The sequence below is a fragment of the Triticum urartu genome, chromosome 7A, assembly GCF_056163025.1.
Source record: "Triticum urartu cultivar PI428250 chromosome 7A, HENAU_Tu73, whole genome shotgun sequence".
In the NCBI taxonomy this organism is placed as follows: Eukaryota; Viridiplantae; Streptophyta; class Magnoliopsida; order Poales; family Poaceae; genus Triticum; species Triticum urartu.
Window position 1 is genome coordinate 698,152,176 of NC_141879.1, and position 23,436 is coordinate 698,175,611.

A 23,436-nucleotide genomic window follows, 5' to 3' on the forward strand; every position below is an offset into this window, starting at 1 on the left:
CAATCAAGAATATATAAATAGCACTTCCTTCATAAAGTGTTGTTGTGAACAGAATAGGAAAATGAATATTGTTGAATTAGTTTTGAACTAGGCAAGGAAGGATTTTTACATATTTGATGAAGATATGCCCCAAAGAATTTATGAGATTTTTTTGGGAATTTTGGGAATGATAGAAATATAGGTTGCTTCACAACCTAGGGCAAAAACTGCCTCATGGACATGACACATAGGCAAAACTGATGAGATGGCGCCTAGTCATCACAACCCACCACAATCTACAAGGCTATGACCATCTATATTGGTCATTAACAACTAGAAATAAGGCAGCGGACTAGCACTGTTTGCTTTGTGACCATTTCGTGTAAGGAAATTACGACCTTTCTGACCAAAATGGTCGCAATGGTTTAGGGTTTGGAGCCCCCTGAACAGCTTTTGACCAATTGGTCTAAAATGGTCATAAATTTATGACCAATTCTTCGAGGGTCACTGACAGAAGGTCATAAGTTGATATATTTCTTGTAGTGAATGTAGAAAAAAGTCAAAAATTAGGATGAAGAAAAAACTCTGAAGACTGATGCTACTTGTGCTGAAGACTGATGAAAACGCATACAAAACCTGACAGTAACTTCAATAAAAAACAATGATGGGAACAGAGATCTTGCCAGAATAGCATACGACAACAATTATCTTCGAAAAGTTGTTTCTTAAACTCCGCCCTCGTAAAACAACCACTCCTTGGCTGCTACAGCCGCTGGAAGCGACACAGGTGTCAGTAGGCTTATTAGCGCAGACCCACAAAAAATGATCTTCCTCCGTGAGTTGTATCTTTGAGCGTCAAAAGCATGTATCTGTTGTGATGGGATTCAACACCACTAACGCCCCATTTGGTCCATTTCCAGCGTGCATCTGATCTATAAAAAATGAAGTGAAGCAATAAATATGAAGGCCAAATTAGTAAGATGACAAAATGCAGATAAATTGAAAACTGTATGAACAAACTTGCTAACCTACCTGGGATTTCTTGACAAACTAAGCAACTAGGATGGACAGCTTTATTCGAGAAGATCGAACAAGGACTGAAGTAGCTGAAGGTCTGAATACTCATAAATAAGAAAACAGTCTAGATAAGCAGAACAAATTTTTCGTGGTTGTAGGCTGTGGTGGACTTAGGTCTGAAACAATGAATACTAAATTAAGACTGAACAGTGAATACTAACTAACCTACCTATGTGGTAACACACAAAACTGAACAAAATGACACCTAACACTGAAACTAATAACATAACTAAAAATGACACTAACCCCTGAGAGTACTTAAAATGACACTAGTGTGGGAGAACTTGTTGAGTAAGTGTGGGACAACTTTTGCTCGGAGATGTGAAATATAACCTACAGGTACAAAAATAAAAGGTAAGAAAATGATCAGGACTCATTGGAAAATGACAGAGTGAGTAAGCACTAGGGACTCAGACTGATTGACTAAAAATTGATAGACTAAAAAAGGAAATGAATGCAACAAGTAATGACTAAATGAGAAAAACAAATCTAAGAAAAAGCTAAAGTTTATATAATTCTATCAGCTAAAAGGACTAAGTTTGTATCTGAAGCAGGAAAAAACTGAATTCATACACAAACTAAAGAAGAAATGAAATGTTTAACTGAACAGGACAACTATCATGCTATCATAAAACATACATGGAGGTGTTGGTAATATCCACATCATAGCCTTGTAAAAATGAGTGATGAATGAAAAATGAAACATAACAAGAACTAGACTGTAGTGATAAATGAATAACTGACCATGACAGTGAACTAGACTATAGTGATAATTTTTTTTGAAACAGAACTATAGTGATAAGTTGAACATATTCAAAACTAAGTTACCACTCAGCTTTCAAAGTCCTCAGACAACCAAACCCCAAAATTTAGACGCGATGAGCGACGGTCAGCGCAGTCGGACCTGCAGATTGGGTACGCCATCCCCGTTACATATGTAGCAGAGAAAAAACTATTTTTTTAGCAAAAAGATGACTGAAAACTAAGAACAGAGACTCACCAGATAACTAATTTAAACTACAGGAATTATAAACACATATCAAGTCTAAAAATTTTAAAATGAATGCTGAAAATACAGGAATAACATCATAAACTGAAAATAATAAGCTGAATGGAAACTAACTAGTTAGAATAATAAATGACTTAACTTAAAACTGATAGACTAGAACAAACACTGACCAAATAACTGAAGAGAACTAAAATGAGACACTTAAGATACTAAACAAACACCGACCAAATAACTAATCACTTAATATATAGTTGAAGAGAACTAAAACTGATACTTTAGAGTACTGATGACTAAAAACTGAAAATAATCTAGCAAAAAAAACAGTGCAAAAAACTGAAAACCAAAAACTAAAAACTTAGGACTTACAGGAACATAAGGTTCAAAACAGAAATAATCATCTACTAAAAGACAAGATTCATGAGAGATAGGAGTGAAGAAAGATGCAAATGATAACTAAATATGATAAAAATGAGGACTGATACTATTACCAAAACGAACATAAGACTGAGAAGGCAAGCTTACAAACTGAGGAAGAAAAACACCAATTGCTGGAACAAAATTATAGAAAGGTACTGAAAACGGAAGACTAGACTACAAAAACACTGAAAACAAAGATTCTAAAGACACAGAAAACTGAAGAACTAGAGATAGAGAGAAAAGAGGGCTGAATAAACAAGACAAAAAAGGTGGTTGAATAGTAAGGTGACTCAAGAAGCACTGAAAAGTGAAGGATGAAGACAGAGAAAAGAAATCTGAAGAAATAAACAATTACTAAAGACTGAAGAAAGATGACTGAAAATATATATGAAATAGTTACTGATGACAGGATGAAGAAGAGATGTAATGGGCAAGGTATGCAAACAGATGAATGAAGCAATTCCAACAGGACAATAGGGACCCTAACCACTATATGGCGCAGAGTGGAGGTGACAGTTTGACTGTCGAGCTATTGAATCCTACTATAGCCTGACAATTTGTCTAACCTCCCTGATTGGATAAGTGATTTTCAGGCACTGTAGTTAAAAAAAATATGAAGTGAAGTTTGCAGCAGTTGAAATTCATTTTAAACGATAGCCATTGCCAGAAGAACTAAACAAAAAAGTATGCCCTTTCGCCTTTGAGACACATCGATCTTTCACAACTGGCGCGCAACCTAGCCGACCCGTCTCCTGGTAGATGTTGATTTCTTCGCGTGTGTTCAAAGAAACTAATTTAGGGGTGCTCTGGTTTTTTTACTGTTAGGCTAACCCCTGAAAAAATTGACTTCGAACACACCTTAATTGGAGGCACTACAATGAAAGAAAATCACTGTCTACTAAAAAATGAACACCCATGAACCTGCACTACAGCAAAAAAGAAACCTACACTGAAAAGCAACCAGTGTTCATGCAGGAAAAAGGCCTAAACCTACAAAAAGCATACTGAAAAATTATAATAGCCAATACATAATAGGTAACAGGAAAAATTCAGATCTGTCTATTTTAGCGTGAATAAATCACGCCAAAAAATAACCGTGAGCTTGCTCACAAAAGTCAGGCGTGAGAAGCAAAACCATCTTCATAATGAAGGAAATATTTAAGCTGAATAATGTACAAAACATGGTAAAAAAACTGAATAATCTAGTACCAAAAGCTAGCTCTCATTCACTAAACTGAAAAATGAAAGAAAATCACTGTCTACTGAAAAATGAACACCCATGAACCTGCACTACAGCAAAAAAGAAACCTACACTGAAAAGCAACCAGTGTTCATGCAGGAAAAAGGCCTAAACCTACAAAAAGCATACTGAAAAATTATAATAGCCAATACATAATAGGTAACAGGAAAAATTCAGATCTGTCTATTTTAGCGTGAATAAATCACGCCAAAAAATAACCGTGAGCTTGCTCACAAAAGTCAGGCGTGAGAAGCAAAACCATCTCCATAATGAAGGAAATATTTAAGCTGAATAATGTACAGAACATGGTAAAAAAAAACTGAATAATCTAGTACCAAAAGCTAGCTCTCATTCACTAAACTGAAAAATGATAAGTACAGAAAATATAGATTGTGCGCATGTAACATGTTTTCATCATGGAAGATGCTACCGAACAAAATAGGATTCAGAACATTCCTTCGTCCATGCTTACATCAACAAAAAGCAGACGAAAATGCCGCCTGAACCATTACTGAACATTGCATAGACCCTCCCACAAAAAAATAAAATCACCAGCAAATGCCTAAAAAACTCAAATACCTACTTCCACACATGCAACACATGTGCAGTTTTTAAAAGACTGCAGAGGAGCCGAACCGCAGATCTACATCCAACACTTCGTAGTCAACTTAATGGAATGTTTTGTTTAGTGGTGAAATTGACACTCAACACTTCTTTGAACCGGAGATCTAGATCCAGAAAAACAACAAGCCGGACTTGGCGATGAAATTTGGGGATTGACTGACACACACGCATAGGTGGCTGCAAAATATTCAGGATCGTTTCTCATGAACCACTCAAAATCGCAGATGTGAACTAAGCTATCGCAAAACGTTCCTACCCAAAAACCAGCTAATTGAACAACCCCTGCGACATGGCTCTATGCCCGGCGACCACGACGATGAACTGAATCAAACACAGAAAGAGGCAGATCAGATAGAACAAACAAAAAAATGGACAAACCTAGGACAACAGGGAGACGGAAGTATACCTTGCGCCCCACCGACGCCGGCAAATACTACCTCCCCCAGCATGGGTGCTTGTTGGCGGCGAGCACGACGGGGAGCTCCGCTGAGTTCCTCTCCAGCCCGCGGCCCTCTCTGTGACGCACGCCTCCAGCAATCAAGCGCCACGCTCCATCTCCGCTTGGCCGACCAACCGCTAATCACCGGCGAGGAGGCCCCTTCCCTCCGCCGTCTCCGCCCGCCTCAGCCAACCCCTTCCAATCCCCTCCCTGGCTAGGACAAAGGCCGCCGCCCTTCGCCCCACCGACTGAATAGAAAATTCAAAAAACACTTACGCGAGACTGAGGGCGGAAAACCCGTGAACCCGAAAGCCCAACAACAATAAAAAAATCCACGACACATCGACCCGGTTCACGCGAGACCGAGGGCGTACGACGCGCGGAGATTCGCGTGGATCGGACGGACACAAAAACGACCTGAGACGAATTTAAAAACAGATGACTGAAAAATAGTAAAACTGGAAATATTTGTTAAGTCAGAAAGCGGGCGGGTGACTGCAAATTTTCACTTGGCTGCACGTGAGACGATGGATTTTGATCGGGAGGCTGAGAAACAGAGGGATAGAGGGATACATTTATCCATTGGATTCACAAGATATGCTGCCAATCTATTTTGTTTGTTTGTGCACTCTCGTTATAGTTTATTTTTCCTTCTATTTCAAAAACAGACAGTTGACCACGTCAAATTGGATTGTTTGCTAAAAAACAGGATATCAATCATGCTTGTCGGTGTCGTCATTGCAGTTCTCGGGGGCGAAGTAGACCCTGCTGGCGGCGAGGTCGTACACGAAGCGCGTGCCCACTTGCTGCATTGCCCCGATGATGGTGATGTCCTGGCTCGGTGACACGGCGAGGCAAATGTCCTGGCTCGGTGACTCCCGCACTACAAATAACTTATTTGGGGTGAGCACGAGGTCCTGCTCAAAGTGCAGCGTCACCGTGGGCAACTGCGAGAAGTGGGAGTGTGTCACGCGGAAGCAGAGGCCGGAGCTGGTGCGGCGCACCGGGAAACCGAGCCTCCTGCCGTGCTCCGCCATGGTCTGCTCCAGGACACTGTATGCAGCTTCGATCATCACACTCCGAGTCGTCCCGACGTCGATCACAGTCCCGCTGTGCCACTTGCCATCGGCGAGCTGTCGGCGCCTGAACACCTCCGCCAGGTTGCCGCCCAGCCGTGTCTCTGCAATGCTGATGCCGTTGAGGTTGACAAAGTAGGAGCTATCCTCGGGGTAGAGGATCCTGGTGCTCTTCATGCGCCTCGTGTTGACCGGGATGTCGTTGCCGAACCGGAGGAAGCCGTGCCGGTTCGCCGACCTGGGCACGAAGAGGCAGTAGGAGAAGCGATGCAAGCCGTGACGTTGGAGTAACACCGGGACGAGCGACGGGTACGTCTTACCCAGGCCAAGGACACAGGCGAGCACTCCGTGGCTGATGAAACCCGTGCTGCTGTGCACGCAGCCAATGATGACGGTGGGAAAGACCGTCGGCGCAGATCCCGTGAAGGATAGGGTCTCATCACCGAGCACACCGCTCGCATGTACGCCACCAACGTGGATGGGGGTGACGTGGAACCTGCACACATTGTGCCCCGGGGGCGAGCAAAGGCGGTTTGTGGGTGCGAGGTGGCGGAATGACGGCGATGTCCGCGGGTGGAAGGGCGGCGGCACTTGCTGAAACGGGTGTTGGATCGGCGCGCACTGCATCCACGTCAGGCTGCTGGTCATCTCCATCGCGAGGGTGTACGTGCGGCGGCCATGGTCCGTCCCAACAGTGGTGACAACGTTGTACTTCCGTGGGAGAAAGCGTACATGCGGTCGAAGCGCGGTGGTGTCGTGCCCAACTGGCTCCTTCAGGTGAAGGAATCCGTCGTCGTCGACATGGATGGTACTGTTCCAACCAGGGCTGGGAACCATGCGCAGGCTAAAGCCGCCGTTGAGGCCTGGTGTGGCATCGTCAACAGTGGCGGTGGTGGTGTGGAGGAGCGCTGCAAGCACCAGAGGAAGGAGGAGAGTGTGAGCGGTGAGCTCCATGGATGTATATGTTGTAGAAATGCAAACACATCGACTGGCTAATTAACTTGTGTTGATTCGTGCATGCAACAATGAGTAAGAGTATGTACCCTTTTGTAGATGGTGAATTGAACCATCGGAGAAGGGTTTGGTACCATTTATTATGAACCAAAAACCTCTATTGAGATTTGCGTATCCCTTGCATACTTCCATGTAGAGGAGGTTTTGGCTGCATTTATTATGTACCAAAATCCTTTGTTGAAATTTGCATATCCCTTGCACACTTCCATGTAGAGGAGGGTTTGGCTGCATTTATTATGAACCAAAAATCCTCTGTTATTATTTGCGTATCCCTTGCACTTTCATGTAGAGAAGAATTTGGCTGCATTTACTATGAACCAAAAATCCTCTGTTGGGATTTGCGTATCCCTCGCACTTCCATGTAGATGAGGGTTTGGCTGCATTTACTATGAATTGAAAATCTCTAGTTGGGATTTGCATATACTCCTAGTAAATGAGGGTTTGGTTGCATTTAATATGAATCCAAAATACCTTGTTGATATTTGCATATCCCTTCCACACCACCATGTAGAAGAGGATATTTCTACATTTATTATGAACCAAAGATATCTTGTGGATATTTGCATATCCTTTGGCGTTTGCACACTTCCATGTACTATGAATTACTTTATACTACCTCCTTTCCAGTTTAGGCTAGCCATAGTGGGAGTAACTTAGGTAGTAACATAACGCACCGCAAGACATAGCATATATGTGGCATGGAGTTAATGAGGAGAGTGGTGTTTGTGGTAATATAATATGTTACGTAGCATAACACACCCCAATGCAAAATGAGTCTGCAATATAATAAATGAAGGCATGCATGACACTACACTTATGTTACTACCCACTATGATGGTGGTAATTTAGGCTAGTAACATATGACTAGTAACATGCATATTAAGTTACTACCCACTATGACTAGCCTTATAAGGCTCAATTTATAAATCTCTCCAACCAAGGTAGATGGTGAGTGATGGAATAAATTTCGTAGTTTGTAAAAATACTTAATTACTACACTATTTTTCTTAAAAATTTATGTTTACTGATGCATTAATTAAAATGCATGTATGTATGACCATTAAATAACCAAAAATTTCTACATGCATTGGTTTGTTTTTTTTTAATCCTTGCATGCAGTGATTTAATGCATCTTGAAATCTGACCATATGATGGTGAGTAGTAGAACTGAGACTTATAAAATGGAAAAACAAATATTTTGAGATGAGCCCTATAAATCGGAAAGGAGTGAGTATCATTTTTGAAACAGATGGAGCCATAAAGGCCCCAAAAGCTTTCATAGACTATGAAAGTATTCGCATTACAAAGCTCAAACAAGGACGTGGAAAAAGAAAATTACAACTCAGTCTCTCACATTTTGAATCGGGAGCCCAATATGAGAATAGAAAACACAATTGGGTCCAAATTGCATCTCCGGTCCAGATCCAACCATGCCAATGTTGGGGATGACACCACTTGGGACAACAGGACCACCGCAAGTGCATCTCCAGCCAGTTCTCCAGCAGCTACGCATGCCAGCTAGAGAAAACAGAAGTGACCATCACACTATATCTACACTGCCTCCCTTTTGCCGCATCGACCAGGATGAAGAACGGGTGCTAGCAAGATGCCAAGGCTTTATTAGGCCGCCCTTTGGCCAGAGGATTCACTGGAGAGGCAATGAACATCGAACATTGACCGTTATGCAGGCGCCGGCTTCATCATGAACACCAAAGAAGAATGATAAGGCAAGGGCACTACAGACCCACAAACTTGCAATGGATGTAATGGTTTAGTCCACAAATTTGCAAAAGGTGATCACCTCATCCCTAGACTTGCAATGTATGTGAAGGTTTAGTCCATAGCCAATCACAAGCTGACAAATGGCGCCACGCTAGCCGTGTCTTGCCACACCGCTCAGCCCGGATTTTTTTATGAAAACGCCCTCCACCTTTATGGAAATCACGCACACGGTATTTTTTTCATATCTATATATTTTTTATCAAAGGGCTCACCTCCCCAAATTTTTATTGAAAAAGCCAAGGCAAAAGTTCACATCAAGGATGATTCACTTCTCTCGGCCACAACCTAAAGTAGTTGTGACAAAAGACTTATTACAGCCTTCATGAGCAAGTGATACCTCGGAAGGACACTTTTCGATATTTGGGGGTTAATCTGCAGAAGGATGGTGATATCGATAAAGAAGTGAGTCATCAAATCAAAACTGGCTGGATGAAGTGGCGCCAAACTTCTTCTACCGTTCTCTGTGATAGGAGAGTGTCACAAGAGTTTAAAAGACAGGTTCTATAGGATGATGATTTGACTTGTGATGTTGTATGGCCCTGAATGTTGATCAACTATAAGACAACATGTTCAGCAGTTAGGTATAGCACAGATACACGTGTTAAGATGGATATGTGTCAACACAAGGAAAGACAGAGTCCGGATGATGATATACGTTATAGAGTAGGGGTAGCACCGATTGAAGGAAAGCTTGTCCATCATCATTTGAGATGGTTTGACATATACAACACATGCCTCAAGAAGCGTCAATACATAGCATATAGTTAAAGCGTGCTGATAATGTCAAAAAAAGTCAGGTAGATCAAATTTGACAATGGAAGAAATCCGTCAAGAGGGGTCTAAAGAACTGAAATATCACTAAATAACTAGCCATGAACAGGGGTGCTTGAAAGTTAGCTATCCACGTGCAAGAGCCATGACTTGACTTCAAGATCTTATTAATTTCAATTTTAGTCTACCCCAACTTATTTAAAACTGGAAAGCATTGTTGTTGTAAGATGTCCCGAGCGACGGAAAGTCGATCCTGTAAAGATCTTCATGAATTCGATCGGCAAGCTCAACATGTATTTGTTAATTTTGACCTAACTACATGTCTAAATATAATGCAGTTTCAGTTGAGCTTGCTGATCTTGTGAAGATCTTGCCGCTTGCTGATCAGCTTTGCCACAAATACATAATAATGGAGTTGCGTCCGTCTGAAGGATCAATAGTTTCATTACGTCTTGATCCCGGGTGGTCAAAATCAACAGAAATTGCGTCAGATTCAGACGTGTAGGTTGGTCAAAATCAACAAAAAAACCAAAAGATGAATTTCCGTCGCCGGGACTTGAACCCGGGTCTCTCGGGTGAGAGCCGAGTATCCTAACCACCTAGACTACGACGGAAACGTGGTGGTGCAAATACTGGAACCTATCTGTTTGGGCACAGCACACAAACGAGCTGGCCGCAGCTTTGTTTGATTCACACATGGCTAGAAAAGATCTATAAACCGAGAACGAACTACACTGTCACACCTGGCCACTTGGCATGTGTGACCTGGCAACCCTACGGGTGGGATCCTTCCCGGCGTGTGCGTGTGTGGGTCGCGTGAGTATTTAGCTGGCCACCTGTGGCTGGTGTGGGTATGCGATGTGACCAGTTCAACTCTCACCTAATCTTCCCTCTGCAAGAAAAGTTCATCTTCCTCCCCAAGTCTCGCTCACCCCCTCTCTCGATCCCATCCCTCTCTGGTTCGTTACAGTTGGTAATCAGAGCCAAAACCGCCCCAAAAATTTTTCTCCCACCGCCCTGGTTGTAGATCGGTAACATCCACCGCGCCGGTGTGTGCTGCTCCGGCAAGCTCACCCGAAATCCGTCGCGGGGTTCGATCTCCTCCAAGAAAGGCGACAGCGCCCTCCAAAGCTTCGGCGACGACGCGTCAGGTGCTGGCCGCCATGGACGAGGGCAACAGCAACATCACCAAGATGCTCGAGTCCCTCCTCGCCAAAATGGACGAGCAGAAGGCGGTCCACGACAAGCAGATCGAGATTCAGGCCGCCTTCAACGCGCAGATCTTGCAGGACGTGCGCGGCCTCGCCAGATAGATCGATCTGACGCAGGCCAACGTCGACGCGACTCGCAAGACGATGGAAGGCTCGGCATCGCCATCGGGGTCGGTCACCACCGTGCTGCACCAACCCGCCACTCCGCAACAACCCCCACCACCACCCCCGCCGCCTCCACACTCGCCGCGCGTGGCTACCGAACAGGGCCGCCAGGCGACCGCCCACGCGCGTCTCGGGGACCATCGACCCCCGTTGATTCCGGTGCCTCCACAGGGCGGACTCGCTGCTCCGGCTGCTACTCCCTCCCCAACAGCGGGCCATTACGGCAACGACTTCCACAAGCCACCGAAGCACGACTTCCCTCGATTCGATGGCTCCGCTCCGTACCTGTGGCTGGATCGCTGCCTGGCGTACTTCGAACTCTACAAGGTCGCACCACACAATTGGGTGCTCACCGCGGCGCTGTACATCGAAGGCCAAGCAGCGCACTGGCTGCAGGCATTTCGTCAAACACATCGCGACATCACCTGGGAAGTATTCACGTCCGCCGTGCTCAAGGATTTCGGTGCCGACGAGTTCGAGGTGGTCATCCACAAGCTGCTGCAACTCCGTCAGACGGCCACAGTCGTCGAGTACCGCGCGGCGTTCGACGAGCAAATGTACCACCTGCTCGCGCTCGATCCGTCCATCAACACCAAGTTCTTCGTCACCCAGTTCATCCTGGGCTTGAAGGACGAGCTACGCGCCCCGGTTCGTCTGCAGGCGCCCTCGAGCATCACCAGGGCGTCGGTGTTGGCGCGCATTCAAGAGGAGGAACTGGGCACGACGCGCGCGCCCACGCATCACACCAGCGGGGCGACCCCCACCGGCGGCGGCGCCACAACAACCACGGGCGGCCGCGCCCAACCGCGCCCCCACGGACGACTACGCGCGTGAGCGGCAACTGCGCGACTATCGCCGGGCCAATAATTTGTGTTTCAAGTGCGGCGACCGCTACTCGCGAGAGCACCGGTGCGCTCAGCCCGCCCAGCTGCTCACCATCAGCATCGGGGATCATGGCAAGGTGCTCTCCGACGACACCATCCACGCTCTGCAACTTCTCGACGACCCTGGACCGGTCGCGCAGCCGCCCGCTCCTGCTGGGGACGCTCCCGAGTGCTGCCTCCTCTCGTTGCACGCTCTGGACGGCACGGACTCGGCGACCACGATCCGCCTGCGCGCACTGGTGGGCAACCAGGTCATGCTGCTTCTCCTGGATTCGGGCAGCTCACATAGCTTCGTCAACAAGTCTTTCGTCGATCGTCTCGGGCTGAAGACAGAAGAAATGCCGCGCATGGACGTGCGCGTCGCCAACGGTGACCGTCTTTCCTGCAACCGCATCGTCCCCGAGCTCAAGTGGCAGATGCAAGGGCACATGTTCGCCACTCCGATGCGCGAACTGGACATTGGCGCCTACGACGGCATCCTTGGCATGGACTGGCTCGCCCAGCACAGTCCCATGACCTGCCACTGGCAGGACAAATGGGTCAAGTTCACCCACGAAGACGAAGAGGTCACGCTCCGGGCCGTGCCCACGAAGGCGTCCACCACCCTCAAAGCGATCAAACCAGACGAGCTGCGCAAGATGATCGCGGGCAACGACGTGTGGGCGATGGCCATGGTGGACACTTGCGGCCGCGCACCACCACCGCGGCGTAAGTGCGCCAGTTAGACGCCGCTCGCTGATCTGTTGGAGGAGTTCGCCGATGTGTTTGCGGCGCCGCAAGGGCTTCCCCCACACCGGCAGTACGATCACGCCGTCACACTGGTTGAGGGCACGGTCCCCGCGAACACGCGTCCGTACTGCTACTCGCCGCTCCAGAAGGATGAGATCGAGCGCCAGGTCAAGGAAATGCTCAACGCCGGCCTGATCACGCACAACGTGAGCCCGTACGCCGCGCCGGTGTTGCTGGTCAAGAAGAAGGACGGCACCTGGCGGTTCTGCGTCGACTATCGCCGCCTTAATGACGCGACCATCAAAAACAAGTTCCCCTTGCCCATCATCGACGAGTTACTCGATGAGCTCGCTGGTGCCGCGGTCTTCTCCAAACTGGACTTGCGCGCCGGCTACCATCAGATCAGGATGCGCGAGGAGGACGAGCACAAGACGGCGTTCAAGACGCACCACGGACATTTCCAGTTTAGAGTCATGCCGTTCGGCCTCACGAACGCGCCAGCCATGTTCCAGTGCCTAATGAACGCTATATTTGGTAAGTACGTGCGCAAGTTTGTGATCATCTTTCTGGATGACATTCTTGTCTTCAGCGAAACCATGGCGGAGCACCTGGAGCACCTGCGCATCGTCTTCGAGCTCCTTCGCGCACACCAACTCTACATCAAGGAGTCCAAGTGCACGTTCACCGCGGATCACATCGACTACCTCGGCCACGTGATCACCAAGGAGGGTGTCGGTGTCAAAACCGGCGGATCTCGGGTAGGGGGTCCTGAACTGTGCGTCTAGGCCGGATGGTAACAGGAGGCAGGGGACACGAAGTTTTACCCAGGTTCGGGCCCTCTCGATGGAGGTAAAACCCTACGTCCTGCTTGATTAATATTGATGGTATGGGTATTACAAGAGTTGATCTACCACGAGATCAGAGAGGCTAAACCCTAGAAGCTAGCCTATGGTATGATTGTTGATGTGTATGTTGTCCTACGGACTAAAACCCTCCGGTTTATATAGACACCGGATAGGGTTAGGGTTACATAGAGTCGGTTACAATGGTAGGAGATCTGAATATCCGTATCGCCAAGCTTGCCTTCCACGCCAAGGAAAGTCCCTTACGGACACGGGACGAAGTCTTCAATCTTGTATCTTCATAGTCCTGGAGTCCGGCTGAAGGTATAGCCCGGCCATCCGGACACCCCCTAATCCAGGACTCCCTCAATAGCCCCTGAACCAGGCTTCAATGACGACGAGTCCGGCGCGCAAATTGTCTTCGGCATTGCAAGGCGGGTTCCTCCTCCAAGTACTTCATAGAAAATTTTGAACACAAAGGTAGTGTCCGGCTCTGCAAAATAAGTTTCCACATATTGCCATAGAGAGAATAATATTTACACAAATCTAATCTGCTGACGCACTCCGTAGTGTGACATCACACCACGACTAAGCTTTTATTCGAACCGTTTTACTGTCCATCTCAGCGCGTTATGCGAGGCGGTTTGCTTGGCACGTCTTGTTAAAGCAGAGATCGTGTCCCCTTATTCCGGGATTCTCATCAATACGGGCGTGGGTAACCCAACCGCGCCTTTGATTACGGCGCTTGGGAGATAAGCGAGTTTTACCAGGCTGGTGGGGACATGTAGTTGCGTCCACCCATATAAGGGGATAAGGACCCACCTTTTCACCTACGCCCTCTTCCTCCTTCGCCTATCCATTCTTGCGCACTCGAGCTCCAGCGCCCATGTCCGCACTCCTCACCTCAGCCTTCTCCAGCCATGTCCGGAGCGGGAGGCAAGTGGATGGTCTCCTTCGTCACGGAGGGACATATCAAAAAGTTGAGGAAGGTCGGATACCTGTCTAACGACATCGCGTACCGGCTCCCCGAAAAGGGGCAGCTCATCCCCACCCCTAGGCCCCATGAGCGGGTGGTGTTCCTCCCCCATTTCCTCCGCGGACTGGGCTTCCCTCTCCACCCATTTGTCCGGGGGCTCATGTTCTACTACAGCCTGGATTTCCACGATCTGGCCCCGAATTTTGTCCTCAACATCTCGGCGTTTATCGTCGTGTGCGAGGCTTTCCTCCGCATCCGCCCCCATTTCGGCCTATGGCTCAAGACCTTCAACGTCAAGCCAAAGGTGGTGCGCGGCAACCAGGCGGAGTGCGGAGGCGCCATGGTTGGCAAGATGGCCAACGTCCTATGGCTCGAGGGCTCCTTTGTGGAGACCCTGAAGGGTGGCAATCGGGGTGGTTCTACATCACCGAGCCGCGCGATGCCGAATGGGTCGCACCCCCTGAGTTCCGGTCCGGACCCCCAACGCGGCTCACGTCCTAGAAAGAGACGGGCCTGTCGTGGGGTAGCAAAAAGGAGGTGACCGGACTACAAACATGCATCCAATCCCTGGTGAACAAGCAGCTCAGGCTTGTTAATGTAGTCCAGGTTATGCTCATCCGCTTGATCCTCCCGTGCCAACAACGGGCTTTTAACCTGTGGGAGTTTAATCCGGTGCGGCACCAAACTCTGAGCAGGCTCTTCGACACGGCGTACGAAGATGCCTGGAAGGTGCTCTTTAAAGGCGTCGAGGATCCCGCATCTGCCGCCGAGGATCGCGGATACGGCGCGCAGCGTCACGCTAGCGCGGTAAGTTTTTTGTACCTTTTACAGGGCACTAGTTTTTCATAGTTCAACTCTGTGCGGGATCTAAGCTCCCTTACCTTTGACAGGATTGGCAGGCGAAGTCCGGGCAGATCAACTATCCGGCTCCTCTGCCCGAAGACCCAGCGGGCGCTCAATTGGCGAAGCTGCTGGTTCCGGCACCCTATGTGGTGCCAGAGAAGAAGGCCGCGAAAAAGGCCGCGGGGACTCGAAAGAGTGCCCGGTGCCAGGAGGCGTCGGATCCATCATCCGACGGTTCCGAGGCGCACTCCTCCCATGAAGATGAGGAGGAGGAAGAAGAGACCCCTCCCCCTCCAGCGGGGGAAGGGAAAAAAAGGAAGGCCGCCCCAACTGGGGAGGCCGAAGGGTCCAAGAAGGGGAGAATCCCTCCTCCGGACTACTCCACCAACGCTGACGACGGTGAAGAGGAGTGGCCACCCAGGGCCAAGCCCCTGGCGAAATCATAAGTATCCGGATACCGGAGTGATTTCATAGTATTCATTTATTGCACAGCTTTCCCTTATGTCGAATATGTTTATGCAGCCCACCCAAAGACCGGCTTGACGCGTCGTCGAGCGGCTCACTGGACTCGTCGGACGTGAACTCGCTGCCGACGGCTTCCTCCCCCCGCCCTACGGACGACACCGAAGTGTTGTCCCAACAGGGTCCAATCCGGGAGGAGGTGGTCCTGGAGGCGCTGCAAGGTGACCACCCGGACCCCAGGAGTAAAGGGGACGAAACCCCCCAGGGCTCCAAGTTCGGTCCTAGGCCGGACACCGCTCCGGAACCTTCAAAGGTTCCAGAGTCCGGCGGGGAACCTCCTTCCAAGAGGAGCAAGCCCACCGCGGCGGCGACCTCCGTCCAACCGGAGGCGCCAGACAATATGTTGGAGGCGCTCCAAGGCGCCTCCATCGACGAGGGGCACCGCACTATTATGAGTGCGGTGATCCAGAAGGTTCAGTCCGCCAAGAGCGGACTGACTGAAGCTTGTACAAGCCTTTTAACAGGCTTTGAGGTAAGTAAAGAATGTGTAAATAACATTACCGCATAGACAGTAGCCCCTGATGCTCTGTTTGGTGTTCGGAAAGAAAAGCCAAATAGAGGATCAAAATAAAAAATCGCAGGAGTCTAAAAAGAGTCGATATGCGTGTGCAGGCTTCCCTGCTGGCGTCCGCCGCACTGACTGCGGAAGTGGACGTGCTAAAGCAGAACCTCGAGCGGTCCGAGCAAGAGCTCGGACGTGCCAAGAAGCAGCTCGAGGACAATGAAGGTAAGAAATACCTTATTTAAATAAAATATATGTATATATAAAAAGGTGAAATTGCAAAAAATGACAGGATTATCGTGGCTATTGTAGGGGCCACATCTGAGGTGGCGACCCTGAAGCAAGCGCTGCTCGAGGCCGAGAAGAGATCGGCCGCGGAGCGCACTGAGCGAGAAAAGTATGAGGTCGAGGTTGGCAAGGTGCGGCAAGAGCTCCAACCTCTCATGGAAAAACATGAGAGTTAATTTGGAGCGTGACTCAAGGGCGCGAGCGTCCGAGCTCGCGGCGGCTACTGAAAGTGCCAAGTCTGCCAAGGCCGAATCCCAGAAGACCCTGTAGGAGTTGGATGAGGTGAAGAAGATAGAGGAGGGTAAGGCATTCTTTATGCAAAGTAAACACATAAGCGTGAGTTACTTGTTACTTACCCGAATCCGGAGTTCTCCAGGCGCGTTCGCAGATCTTCCCCGGAGTGTATCTGATGCCACCGCATTCTATCGAGCCGAGGAGGGCAGCTCGACGGAGAAGGTGTTCTGGTCTCAGTATGCTGAGGCCGGACATCCCGTGCCCCTGAGCGACCAGTTGAAGCAACTGGTCGAGCTCCACAAGGCGTCCGAACAGGCCATGAAGGGCCTCATAGTCCGGCTGTGGCCTGGAGAGGCTCAGCCTGGGAGCTATTTCGGGCTGGTGCGGCGGCTGGTGGAGGCCTGTCCAAGGCTCGAAGTCATCAAGCGCTCCGTCTGTATTGAAGGTGCCCGTAGGGCCTTTGCCCGTGCAAAGGTGCACTGGGATATGCTGGATGCTGAGAAGCTTGTGAAGGACGGGCCACCACCGGGAGCATCGCAAGCCCGAAAATTATTATAAGGATGTTCTGAAGGGTGCCCGCCTTGTGGCGGAGGAATGTTCGATGGATGTAATTTTTGAGTAAAACTCACTCGTTTTATCCTGTGCGCTGAAAACTTGTTCATATGCGCTTAAGCAATGCTGTTTGAATTTAAAATATTACCTTCTGTGCGGCTGTTTATCAATTCTGAGAGATGGCGAGTCGTCAGCTTCTGCCCCCGTGCCGCTAGTGCTGGGGTGTTCGGGGATAAACCTGAGGGCCCTTTTTCCCATGTTTGGGTCCTTCGAGGGAGGTACTCAGCCCAACGAACAAGGCAATCGGACTATAATGCGTGAACACTCTCACTTAGCCATAGAATTCTATAATTTTAAATTTCGGCAAAGCCCCTGGTATTCGGAAGACCGAGTTCGGGGCGCTATCCACGCCTTGGCCGGATAGAGCCGGCTCCTCGCCCTAAGCGGCATAAGTCTTTAAGGACCCGAAAAGACCTCTCGAACAGCGACCAGCTCTCGCCTCATCATGACGGTCAGTTTTAGCTTTCTCCACTGAGGTGCTCGACCTAGCTCAACCGGGGCACAATCGCAGTGGTTCTCCTAGTGCTACCTTAGCCGATATAGAGGAACGTAAGGCACCAAAACATAGGAGCCGGGCAAACCCAACTATTGACCCAAGACATGATTCGGAGCCGATGCATATAATGCTATAAGTTCGGGGTGCCGCACTTGTTGAAGTGTTCGGACTTCTCACACCATGTTGAGGGGTACTGAAGCCCCAGGCGTATTTTGGCCATACCAAAGTGTACGGGTGCAACATGTCGTTAAGGAACATATATAAATAAATAAATAAAAGAGTAATGCAAAAATAGACAAAAGCTATGCATTGTTTATTAAAAAGAGTTGCGATCAAAGCAGAACGATACAAATAAAGCGATAAGCAAAAGGTTGGACTATGTAACATGTCCGCTCCAGGGGCAAGCTGCGGAATAATGTGAGAAACAGGTATACTGCTCGTGATAGAGATCACCTGGGAGTTCCGTAATGCGGCGTGGCTTGTCTGCTTCCCTGGTTCTTGCATCGTTTGTGCGGCAATTGAACTGCCGAACAGGCCGTCTGAAAAATGGAGTCCTGAAAGTAAGAGAAAATTAAAAAATCGGCAGCCCCTGGTACGGTTGAAGCCGTGTTTTGGGCGTGCCGTGATGGTGCCCCTCCCCCTGTGCCCATGGTATCTCTAGAGCGTAGTTATGTACGCGAAGTACTGGCGTCGCCTTTTTGCGAGGGTTGGGGTTGGGGCCGCATTGCTACGCCTGCTCGGATCGTGCCAGGCGGTCTTGTTGTAGGTTACTCCGGGCTTGCTTGACGGTGTCTGGTCGGTTAGTGGCCGGACTGGAGAACTGCCTAAAGAAGCTGCTTTGAACTTCCGCCGCAAGGGCCGCCGTGTGCTCCTCCGATCGGAGGGAGCGTTCAGTGTTTCCATTGACCGTAATTACTCCTCGAGGGCCTGGCATCTTGAGCTTAAGGTATGCGTAATGCGGTACCGCATTGAACTTAGCGAATGCGGTTTGCCCGAGCAGTGCGTGATAACCACTACGAAACGGGACTATGTCGAAGATTAACTCCTCGCTTCAGAAATTATCCGGAGATCCGAAGACCACTTCAAGTGTGACTGAGCCTGTATAGTTGGCCTCTACACCTGGTATTACGCCTTTAAAGGTCGTTTTGGTGGGCTTAATCCTCGAGGGATCTATGCCCATTTTCCGCACTGTATCCTGGTAAAGCAGGTTCAGGCAGCTGCCGCCGTCCATACGGACTCTAGTGAGATGAAATTCGTCAATAATTGGGTCTAGAACCAATGCGGCGAAGCCGCCATGACGGGTGCTAGTGGGGTGGTCCCTTCGATCAAAGGTGATCGGGCTGGAGGACCATGGGTTGAACTTTGGGGCGACTGGCTCTATCGCGTATACGTCCCTTAACGCGCGTTTCCGCTCCCTCTTGGGGATGTGGGTTGCGTATATCATGTTCACCGTCCGCACTTGTGGGGGAAAACCCTTCTGTCCCCTGTTGTTCGGCGACCGGGGCTCCTCGTCGTCATCGCTATGCAGCCCCTTGTCTTCGTTGTCGGCGTTTAGCTTGCCTGCCTTCTTGAACACCCAACAATCCCTGTTGGTGTGATTGGCCGGCTTTTTGGGGGTGCCATGTATCTGGCATAAGCGGTCGAGTATTCGGTCCAAACTGGACGGGCCCCTAGGATTCCTTTTGAATGGCTTCTTCCACTGACCGGATTTAGAGCCTCTGAATCCGGCATTAACTGTCGTATTGTCAGCATTGTCGCCGTTAATGCGGCGCTTCTGCTTGGTTCAACGTGACCTGCCACCACTGTCCCTGGTGTCCAAATTACCAGGGTTTTTGGTTATATTGTTGCTACGAGCAAGCCAGCTGTCTTCTCCCGCGCAAAAGCGAGTCATGAGTGTCGTGAGTGCTGCCATAGATTTCGGCTTTTCCTGTCCAAGGTGCCGGGCTAGCCACTCATCACGGATATTGTGCTTGAAGGCTACTAGGGCCTCAGCGTCCGGACAGTCGACTATTTGATTTTTCTTTGTTAAGAACCGTGTCCAGAATTGCCTGGCCGATTTATCTGGCTGCTGAATTACGTGGCTTAGGTCATCGACGTCTGGGGGTCGCACATAAGTGCCCTGGAGATTGTCGAGGAATGCGACTTCCAGGTCCTCCCAACAACTGATTGATCCTGTTGGCAAGCTGTTAAGCCAATGTCGAGCTGGTCCTTTAAGCTTGAGTGGGAGGTATTTGATGGCGTGGAAATCGTCGCCGCGGGCCATATGGATATGAAGGAGATAATCCTCAATCCATACCGCAGGATCTGTTGTGCCATCATATGATTCGATGTTTACGGGTTTGAAACCCTCGGGGATTTGATGATCCATTATTTCGTCTGTGAAGCAGAGTGGGTGTGTGGCGCCTCTGTACTGGGCTATATCATGACGTAGCTCCGGTGAGCCTTGTCTACTATGTTCGGCCCTGCCGAATTTGTGGCCGGCGTGACGGATGCCGTCTCGAGCCGTGGGGCGCCCACGCGATCCATAGATCGATCTTGTTTGTTTAACCTTGTCCTCCAACATATCTCGTAAGTCCGGCGCATAGTCTCATGCCTTGGTACGGGGTGCGGCTTGAGTGGAGGGCCGAGAGGCCTCTCTGTCGCGGCCACGAGGTGGCCGGTCGGCCGCATCGAGTGCTTCCTCCTCTAATTGGGGTAGCAACCTGTGCTTTGGGTAGCTCTTGGAGGGGCGTTCGAGTTTATGCTCTTCGGCCGCAAGGACTTCAGTCCATTTGTCAACTAGCAAATCTTGATCAGCTCTGACCTGTTGCTGTTTTTTCTTGAGGCTTCTTGCCGTGGCCATAAGCCTGCGTTGAAAACGCTCTTGCTCGACGGGATCCTCTGGCACGACGAATTTGTCGTCGTCGAGGCTTGCTTCGTCTCCGGAGGGAGGCATATAATTATCGTCCTCGACTTCTCTGTCTACCGCTCTCTCATGAGGGCTGGTTTCTCCATCCTCCTGTGCTAAATCTTGCTGGAGGGGGTTTTCTTTGGCACTTTCCGGAGTGTTATTATCTCCCGTGCTGGAATCACCGTGTTTGTTTTGGCGGGATTTTGAGCGGCGCCGCTGACGTCGGCGCTTAGGCTGTTTCTTGGAGGGGTCATCCTCCGCTGTTCCATCGCCATCTCCCTCTTTTGGGGTGTCCACCATGTATATGTCATACGACGAGGTGGCTTTCCAGGGCCTAGTAGGCGCTGGTTCTTCACTATCTCCTTCATCGGCGTCCATACCGTCGATGTCTTCGTAGTCGAAGTCGAGCATGTCGGTTAAGTCATCGACAGTGGCTACAAAGTGGGTGGTGGGTGGGCTTTGAATTTCTTCATCGTCCGAATCCCAACCTCGCTGGCCGCAGTCCGGCCAGGGCTCTCCTGATAAAGAGAGAGACTTCGGTGACTTTAGAATATCGCCGAAAGGCGAGTGCTGAAAGATGTCCGCGGCAGTGAACTCCATGATCGGCGCCCAATCGGATTCGATAGGCCGGGGCGCGGAGGGTTCGGAGTCCGGAAAGGAGTCTGGCTCCTTGGAGTCATGAGTCTCGCGGAGTGTGGGGCTGGTGTTCGGCTCAATCGCCGTTGGGATCGCAGCCCCCGAGGTGGCGTCCAACCGCCCATCCTCGATCGGCGCAGTTGGCTCCGAATTAGGGACCGGAGCCGATGCGGGTGCGGCCTCCAGGGCACTGTTCGGCGGCAGAGCTATATCATGCTCATCGGGACAGTGCGGCGCGCTCGGTAGTGGCTCGAATCCGTCGAAGATCAAGTCCCCGCGAATGTCAGCCGTGTAGTTAAAACTTCCGAATCTGACCTGACGGCCAGGGGCGTAGCTTTCGATCTGCTCCAGATGGCCAAGTGAATTGGCCCGCAGTGCGAAGCCGCCGAAGACGAAGATCTGTCCGGGGAGGAAGGTCTCACCCTGGACTGGATCGCTATTGAAGATCGTAGGAGCCATCGGGCCTAACGGCGACGGCACAGAGGAACTCTCAATGAAAGCAGCAATGTCGGTGTCAAAACCGGCGGATCTCGGGTAGGGGGTCCCGAACTGTGCGTCTAGGCCGGATGGTAACAGGAGGCAGGGGACATGAAGTTTTACCCAGGTTCGGGCCCTCTCGATGGAGGTAAAACCCTATGTCCTGCTTGATTAATATTGATGGTATGGGTATTACAAGAGTTGATCTACCACGAGATCAGAGAGGCTAAACCCTAGAAGCTAGCCTATGGTATGATTGTTGATGTGTATGTTGTCCTACGGACTAAAACCCTCCGGTTTATATAGACACCGGATAGGGTTAGGGTTACATAGAGTCGGTTACAATGGTAGGAGATCTGAATATCCGTATCGCCAAGCTTGCCTTCCACGCCAAGGAAAGTCCCTTCCGGACACGGGACGAAGTCTTCAATCTTGTATCTTCATAGTCCTAGAGTCCGGCTGAAGGTATAGTCCGGCCATCCGGACATCCCCTAATCCAGGACTCCCTCAGAGGGTGTGGCCAAAGACAAGGAGAAAACGAGCGCGATGGAGCAATGGCCGACGCCGGTGAACGCCACCGAGCTGCGCGGGTTTCTGGGCCTCACCGGCTACTACAGAAAATTCGTGCCACACTACGGCATCATCGCCAAGCCGCTGACATAGCTGCTCACCAAGAAAGGCTTCGCCTGGACGGAGCAAGCTCAAGCGGCCTTCGAGCAGCTCAAGACGACGATGGTCACCACGCCCGTGCTCGCGCTCCCCGATTTCGACAAACCGTTCTCGATCGAGACGGACACGTGCGACACAGGGGTGGGCGCGGTGCTCGTCCAGGAAGGCCACCCGGTCGCCTACTTCAGCAAGGCCTTGAGGGTGCGCAACCAACAACTGTCAACGTACGAGAAGGAGTTTCTGGCGGTGATGATGGCGATCGACAAATGGCGCCCGTATCTGCAATGCGGCCCCTTCGACATCCTTACGGACCACAAGTCCCTCTGCAACCTGGGCGAGCAGCACCTCGAGACCGAGCTGCAACGCAAGGCCATGGCGAAACTGGTGGGACTGCAATTCCGGTTTCAGTACAAGCGGGGACTAGACAACGGCGCGGCCGATGCCTTGTCGCGCGTCGGCAAGCAGCTCGACCTGGCCGCGCTCTCGACGTGCCAGCCAGCATGGATCCAGGAAGTGCTCAACTCATACTCCACGGACCAAGATGCCCAGGATCATCTTCAGAAGCTCGCCCTGGCCAGCCCGGACGAGGACGGCTACGAGCTGCATCGCGGCGTCATTCGACGCCAAGGTCGTCTGTGGATCGGCGCCAACGCCGCGCTCCGCACCAAGCTCATCGCCGCGCTCCACAACAGCGCCGTGGGTGGCCACTCCGGCGTCACGGCGACGTACCAGCGCGTGCGCAAGCATTTCGAGTGGCGCGGCCTGAAGCGCGACGTCGAGGAATTCGTGCAGCAGTGCGCGATCTGTCAGTAGGCGAAGCACGAGCACTGCAAGCCGGTCGGACTCCTGGCCCCTCTCCCAGTACCTACCGCGCCATGGGAGGATCTCATGATGGATTTCGTGGAAGGGCTGCCCATGTCGGACGGCGCGGACACGATCATGGTGGTGGTGGATCGGTTCACCAAGTTCGCCCATTTCGTGCCCCTGCGCCACCCGTTCCACGCACCGCAAGTGGCGAAGGCCTTCTGGGAC

General features: G+C 50.3%; 1 protein-coding gene, 1 non-coding gene and 1 pseudogene across 2 annotated transcripts; 1 reads left to right on the plus strand and 2 right to left on the minus strand.

The window, feature by feature from the left end:
* Positions 1-5,347: 5,347 nt before the first annotated feature.
* On the minus strand, positions 5,348-6,915 carry LOC125525063 (aspartyl protease family protein 2-like). The gene has a single exon (XM_048690072.2). The coding sequence runs from the start codon at positions 6,813-6,815 to the stop codon at positions 5,499-5,501; it is 1,317 nt and encodes a 438-aa protein (XP_048546029.1). The 5' UTR covers positions 6,816-6,915; the 3' UTR covers positions 5,348-5,498.
* A 3,054-nt stretch (positions 6,916-9,969) lies between these two features.
* Positions 9,970-10,042, minus strand: TRNAE-CUC (transfer RNA glutamic acid (anticodon CUC)). The gene has a single exon. It is a non-coding gene; the product is annotated as a tRNA-Glu (tRNA).
* A 741-nt stretch (positions 10,043-10,783) lies between these two features.
* LOC147961726 (uncharacterized) lies at positions 10,784-23,217 on the plus strand (annotated as a pseudogene).
* Positions 23,218-23,436: the final 219 nt, after the last annotated feature.